We start from the raw sequence: 7,785 nt of genomic DNA on the forward strand, positions 1-7,785 counted from the left end.
TATTTTCTAAAAAAACAAAATTATTTCAGTTTCTCTTTAAAAAAATCTTTCAATTATCCTATCTAATTGTTCAAGGAACTGATAATAATGACAGTGAAAAGTCATATTTCAAAAAATATTTATATATATAGAGTGATAAGAGAACTAGCTAGCTAGCTAGCTAGGGTTTAATGCGTCTGCAATGGGTTTTTTTTTTATTTTTACTGTAAATAAAAAAATAAATTTCAAAAATACCGTAAAATTTAAAAAATATCATGGATACTGTAAAACTCCAAATCTGACAGCGGACGCTCAAAGCATGTAGGCCGCGTCCGCTACTACTAGGAGCGAACGCTGCCCAATAGGCAGCATCCCCCGCCACGTGGAGCGGATGCTGCCTAGTAGGCAGCGTCCTCCGCCATGAAGAGCGGACGCTGCCTAGTAGGCAGCATACGTGGCCACACAATACTCATTTAATATTATTTTAATTATAATATATAATACGTTAACATGAGTATTAAATTATTGAGTTATTTGCACCAAACACCCCGTGCACACTTCTCTCATATAAAATTTTAACAGGCGTCTTCAACCCATACATTTTAAAAAATTAGCACACTTGCCCCTTCAAATGAGTGATTTTTGCGCGCGCGCCCCTCATGCGACTGGACAAAGATATTGATATTTTTTTGCACCAAATACCCCTGTGAAATGTTAAAAATGCATATTTGACCCTTGTGAAAATAATTTTTAAATCTATTCAACTCATAATACACGATTTTTATAAAAATTTAATTATAAAACATTTAGCAAACATTTTTTGTTTTATTATTTTTATTTTTATTTTTAAATTTATTATGATTATATAGTTGTTTTCTAAAAAATATTATTATTTTATCTTGTTATCATTATTTTTTAAACTTTCTTCTTGTTTCCAACTTCTCCATTAAAAATGCATTCATAAACGAGATTTAAATATCTAAAAGTACCAAAGTATTAAATCAAAATAATAAGTGCATGATAAGTACCAAAGATTTTTAATTTTATTTATTTTTAATTTTAATATTTAATTCATAATTTTTAATTTATTTATTTATAAAAAAATTATTATTTTAACTCTTTATCATTATTTTATCAAATCACTTTGTGTTTTCAACTTTTCCATTAAATATGATTCATAAATAAGGATTTAAATATTTAAGAATACCAAAATATTCAACCAACTGATAAGTTCATGAATGTTACTTTTTCGATTTAGAATTATATGAGCATGTTATTTTATTATTGTTTATTATAAATGTGCAATGCATATTCTCGAAAAATTTAAATTTTGGTTCAATAATATAGAGTTCTAAATCGAAAAAGCAATATGTTTGACTTATCAGTTCAGTCTAATATTTGGTAATTGAAATTATTTAAATAATTGTTTATGAAAATCGTGTATTATGGGTTGAATATATAGATTTAAAAATTATTTTCACATGGGTTAAATATGCATTTTTAACATTTCACGGGGGTATTTGGTGCAAAAAAAATATCAAAATCTTTGTCCAGTCGCATGAGGGTCGCGTGCGTAACAATCACTCATTTGAAGGTGCGACTGTAATGATTTTTGAAAAGGTCAGGGTTGAAGACGTCTATTAAAATTTCACATGGGAGAAGTGTGCATTTTCAATATTTCACAAGGGGTGTTTGGATCCGCTCCTCGTGGAGCAGACGCGGCCTACGTGGTTTGAGCTTCCGCTGTCAGATTTGGAGTTTTACAGTATTCCTGATATTTTTTAAATTTTACGGTATTTTTGAAATTTATTTTTTTATTTACAGTAAAAATAAAAAAAACCTGTCACTAATACATCAAAGTCCTTCCACGTGTATTGTTTTTATTTTCGCATTATTAAAGTATTATTATTTTATAAACAGAGGCCCAAAAAACACACAGTGTGTTACTTATAATAATTGAATCATAATTGATCACCTAATCGACCAATAACATTGGACTAGCTAGACGTAAGCTAGAGATTGAAATGAACTTCCAATAATTTTGAACAAAATAGTCGAGCTCTTTAATTTATTGACTCAACTTTAGATTTTAAATTGAAAATATTTATTTAGTATATATATTTCCTTTTCGGTTGTTTATAATATAAAGCAATATCCTGATTTAAACATATAGAATCGAGCATTTGTCATGCGATCAAGAGTCATATATATATATTTTTTAAAATCACGATCAAGAGTCATAATTAATGTGATGTTATCGGTTCAATTCTCTTACCATGGTTGTTGCAATATTCATAGCAAAATGTCACCCTATCGAACTTTTTTCTTAAAGATGATAGAATGCAAGTATTTTTCAGCACGCATCAATCTATAAAAAAAAATAAGTTAGATAAATCACATTAGGCAAATTATCTGCGATATATTCGCCTAAAAAACTATTGGTAGAAAGAATCAAACTTTTAACACCTTCTCAGAAACATCAGCAATCGAAGATTGATAATATATTAGTTAATTAATCATGATTTGATAAAAACTTTATAAATTAAAATTGTGCACACGATTTTTAGTCAAAAAGTGAAATTTCACGTTGTCCATTTGGGATTTGGTCATACTCAATTTAGAGAGAGGCCAAGATGATATCCAATAAAACCATGTGATTTTGTTTTCTCAACCACAACCAAATTAATTCTTATCATAAGGAAAAGAGAACTGTATATAATTTCAAACTCACGCAAGTCCATCTCCAACTGATCATTAAAATTAAAGCTGATCCCCACTAGAATGTATAGTCTCTTCACAATTAGATGATTATATAAGCATCCAAGCTCCTTTTGATTTTGATTATTCAAAAGTGATTCTAATCTTTTGATAAATACATGAAAATTAATATTCTTGTTTAAGGCTGACATACCGTACCAAAATACCGAATTATCGAGATATCGTATCGAATTTTTTTTGATATACAGACATTTTTTTGGTATACCGATTTTTTTTTTCGATATCTGTATGGTATCAGAATGAATTTTTTCCATACCAAAATTTCGGAATTTCGGTATCGGTACGAGTATGGATTTTTTTCTTACCAAAATTTTGGAATTTCGGTATCGATACCGATATGAATTTTTTTCATACCGATATTTTTAGTATGGTATACCGAAAACTCACCCCTATTCTTGTCTATTCCAAAATTACTGTTATTTTAATTTATATTTCACAATACACAATAGAGCCATATCTCTAATAGGGTATTTTTGATGTTTTTATTAATAAGCCAGTATTAGAAATTAGAATCACTTATTGATCATCAAACACTTTATCTTAAATTTTTTTTCTTCATTTTTTCACTTTTATTTTCAAACGAAGTCGATTACTTCTCGATAATCTCTAGACCAAATATCTTAACTAGTCAGTTTAGGATTTATCGTGAATTCCCGACGTCTTGAGCTGAACTAAAACATATACGTGAAAGACAATCGGGATGAGTGAGGAGAAACTTAGAAATATTAATGTAAATACTAGAATCCTACGACAAAATAAAGACATCTCCAAGTAAATAAATACATAGGGGTGGTTCGGTACGGTATACCGCATACCGTACCGAATACCACATACCGTACCAAAAAGTTCGATACCAAAATTTTCGATACCGATACCGTAGCGAAAATTTCGGTATACCGCATGTCGGTATACTGAAATTTCAATATGTCATAAATCCATACCGATACCGTACCGAATACCGAAATTCGATACGGTATCGGTATGATACCGTGTATACCAATTTTTTAAACTGTTTTTTTTTAAAAAAAAAAAATCGGTATACGCGGTATCATACCGATACCGTGTATATCAATTTTTTTTCGATATATCGAAATACTGAAAATTTGAAAATCTTATACCGATATCGATACCAAAAATTTCGGTACGATGATACCGTATCGAAATTTTCGGTATATACGGTTTTTTTTGGTACAATAAACGCGGTATGATGACATTTCGGTATTTTTCGCCAAGCCCTTGAAATACATGCAAAATGTTCCTTAAAAAAATGCATAACGGTAAAATTTATCGATTAATATGTTGTCTTTCACTTACAAATTCCATATATTTTTTTTTTTTTTCCCTGTTGAGAAGCACTTACAATTTTTTTCCCCATGTAAGTAAACTGTCCCTGCTTTGAATGTAAGAAATAAAGCTAAAGTACTCCAAGAGCCCTTTAACGTTTTTATTCCTCTTTTCATGCCAATATTATTTTATTTCCTGGTCAATCGTCAAAACAGAATCCTGATTTTTGGAAGGAGCACTATATTACATGACATTATTTGCACATATTACGTGATGTTTGAATCTTTTTCGTGAAATTTAGAAAAATTTTAAGATTAATATTTGAAAAAAATAAAAAGAAAACTTTAAGATATATTCGAAAATTTGAGGGAAGTTTTTTGAATGTACGTGAGAATTTCGGAGGAAATTTTTTAATAATTTCAGGAAAATTCAAAACACTATGGGAGAAAAAAAAATCTGGTACAAAGTTGATTGAAATAATTTGAAGGAAGAAAAAAATCTTCAAAAAAAAAAAAGAAAAAAAAAAAATGAAGAAAGGGCCTACGGGCTACAAGGGATTGTTCGGTCCTACCCATGAGGTACGTGTAGGCATGTGATTGGCCAATTCATGTGGGCCCCACATCAATTGACGTGGGCCTCACATGAATGGACCACTCACATGCTGCCACCTATCCCATGGGGTAGGGTCGAACGAACAGGGCTACGAGACCATTATTCTCAATCATTTCAAACATTTCCCATTTCTTTATATATATACATTCCCAACAAAACATCCCTTTAAGCATAAACAAACTAGCTACTTAAATATATATATATATATTCTCACATATGCCAGCCTCACCAGCACTTAAATCTAGCTTATAAATTAAAACCATGTATGTCACAATTAGTCCTAACAACATGATGTACAAGTACTCATTCAATTGGAGGAACGATTCCGGGGAGCTCGACGTGTTCGAGGCAGCACAGTACTTCTCCAGTGCGGTTGATGATCAAATCCAGGGGAACATCAAATTCATCGGCGAAGAAAGGCAGCAGTACCAAGTTCAGAGAGCTTCAAGAATGAGCCTCGATTCGATAATGCGGGACGAGATTATAAGTAGTACTCCACAAGATCATCAAGCAAAAGATTCATATAATAAAAATAAGAAATACAGGGCGCTGCAGCCAATTATAAGTTCTCCAGGCGGGAAGCTTGCTAGTTTCTTGAACTCACTCTTCAACCAAACAATATCCAAGAAGAAGCGTAAATCCCAATCCATCAACCCCAAAAATCTCCAAGAAAAAGAAACCCGGCCAGGTGAAAGATTAAGGGAAATTAGAAGAAGCAGCATCAGCCATTTTCGTAGCATTAACACTAAAAACGTAAATCTTTGCTTTATGCAATTATCCACTCCCACGAAACCTGCTGCAGGCAAACCCGTGAAGCCAAAGTGTTTGGGGAATGAGTTTTGTTCCGAGAAAGACGACGATGGCAGCTGGTGGATTCAGGATCAGAAGCTCGGATCGAACAAGAATTGGATGGATGATCCGTATTACACTTCCGAAGAAAAGGAGTTCAGGAAATTCAGTGATGGTGACGATGGTGGGGATACTGATTCAAGCTCGGATCTCTTTGAATTGCCAAACTGTGACTTTGAATTTTATCAAACTACTCGGGTAAACAGCATCAGGAGAGGTCATGCACCACTTTGAATATTTTATTTTTCTTATTATTCATGTAATATTATTATATTTTTCAATCAATATTGTGTGTGTAATTTATTTACTAGTTTGATAACTGAGATATTTATCGGTATATAATAATATATACAGTCCGAGACTGATAATTGATACTAGCGACCAAACAAACAAGTTGTATGTGTAACATAGATATGTTTGAACATGTTTTGTTTTGAAAGTTTTGATCTAGTCGTGATATTCTACGAATTTGAATGTGTACACATGAGATTTGATGAGATGATTTTTTTTTTTTTTTTTACGATTATAAAATATGAAAATTTAAGCATACTCAACCAAATTAAATATGTAGTAGAGTTAAATATGTGAAAAAGAAATTTTGAATTAAGAAAAACTAGACTTCACCAAATTAAGGTTATTACTATCCTGCCTTCTTTTTTATTAATAGTGTAGATGGAAATTAAATATGTGCCAGAGTTAAATATGTGAAATGCAGATTTGGAATTAAGAAATAAATTTCACAAAGGTGGTTACTGTTCAACATTATTGCTCTACATATTAAAGTGATTTGAACTATGTGGGTTCTTGTTAAGAGATAATTTTTTAGCTTGGTAAAATTTGTTGTTTCTTTCACTAAATTTTTTTTCCTTTGGTTTATGAAAATCTTCGTGATTGGACCGACTTGTGATATGAGACATTACTACTAATCAATAAATATTACAAGTTCTTGTTTTTTTTAAAAAAAATTAGTGTAGGGTCTCCTATAATAGACACAAAATAACAAACTTTGTGGTGGTGTAAAATATAATGTATATGATCTTGCGGATAATAAATAGGGATTTGTCGCTGGATCCCATATGTGTGTGGAAGTATTATGGGTTCTATCATTAAGTGGATAGTATAATCTTGATAGTCTACCACCAAATCAATTTGAATAGTTATTAGATTACGGATCGAAATTTTATTTAAATATTCAAACTTCTAACAGTGATTTTGGGGACTTTAAGGCTTGCCATGAAAACTTACGTACTATGCTTTCATTTTTTTTTTTTTTTTTTTTTTTTTGGGAATGCCTTGTTTCGGAAAACGTTGTTATAGCTAGGAGGATTGTAAAAGCAGGCTCATTGTTTTCATTGCAAAAATAATTCAATTAGTTTCCCAAATTATGGTTTTTGAAAGAAATTGGTAGTGATTTGGGAACTTAATATATATAGTTATCTTATGGGTCACAATCCTTGTTATAGAAACATTTCATGCTAACTCGGAAATTAATGATATATTATCAAATCAAAATAAATAATTTTATTATTATTTTTCAGATTTTTATAGTTCAAAAACCTTAAATCATACACCTCTTCTTTTCTTTTTTTCTTTTTTTTTTTTTCCATTTCTGAGAGTTAAATCATACACCTCTCGCTGAAGCTTTATTCTATGTTATACTCGGAGTTTCAGTACATGTGGATCATAGCCTTTGATGGAATATCACATGAATTCATGTGGGCCCATATGATCCAAGTGTTTATGAGTTGTAAATAATATAAGTTTCAATTATATTTTGACCATGCATTCACATACATTATTTGTGAAATAGAGTTTTCTGGTTACTAGACTTGGTTTAATGCATTCTATATACAGGAAAATTGATATTGGATGTAATATAAGATTTACTTGTAGAATTATTTGAAAGAAAATCGGTTGTCCAGCTTGGAAAAAAAAATTATTTTTTTACTACATTTTAGTTCTTACTTTTGGAAAAGTATAACATAAATGTAATATTGCATAAGAAATGTATCTATTCAAACACTAGCATCATTTGTTGTTTGATTATTTTATTTGATTTGTGGGGGGGTACTTAGTGATTCTTAGAGATCAAGGATTCAAGTCACGATGTCTGTTTTTCTAAAAGTTATAACTTTAAACTTTTAGCAATTACACTGTGGATTAGGGATGTTCATCGATCGGTTCAGTTCAGTTTTTTGTTTTAAAAATATATAATCCGATATCTGAACCATTTTTCTCTGGTTCGGTTTTCTAAAAAAAAGGATCAGTTATTTCGGTCGGTTC

The 7,785-nt window shown here is 30.8% G+C and overlaps 1 protein-coding gene across 1 annotated transcript; it reads left to right on the plus strand.

Annotated features, from left to right (window-relative positions):
• Nucleotides 1-4,914: 4,914 nt before the first annotated feature.
• Nucleotides 4,915-5,736, plus strand: LOC140873920 (protein BIG GRAIN 1-like E). The gene has a single exon (XM_073277203.1). It carries the CDS (start codon nt 4,915-4,917, stop codon nt 5,734-5,736), a length of 822 nt encoding a protein of 273 aa, XP_073133304.1.
• Nucleotides 5,737-7,785: the final 2,049 nt, after the last annotated feature.

Source organism: Henckelia pumila, chromosome 1 (assembly GCF_033568475.1).
Source record: "Henckelia pumila isolate YLH828 chromosome 1, ASM3356847v2, whole genome shotgun sequence".
NCBI lineage: Eukaryota > Viridiplantae > Streptophyta > Magnoliopsida > Lamiales > Gesneriaceae > Henckelia > Henckelia pumila.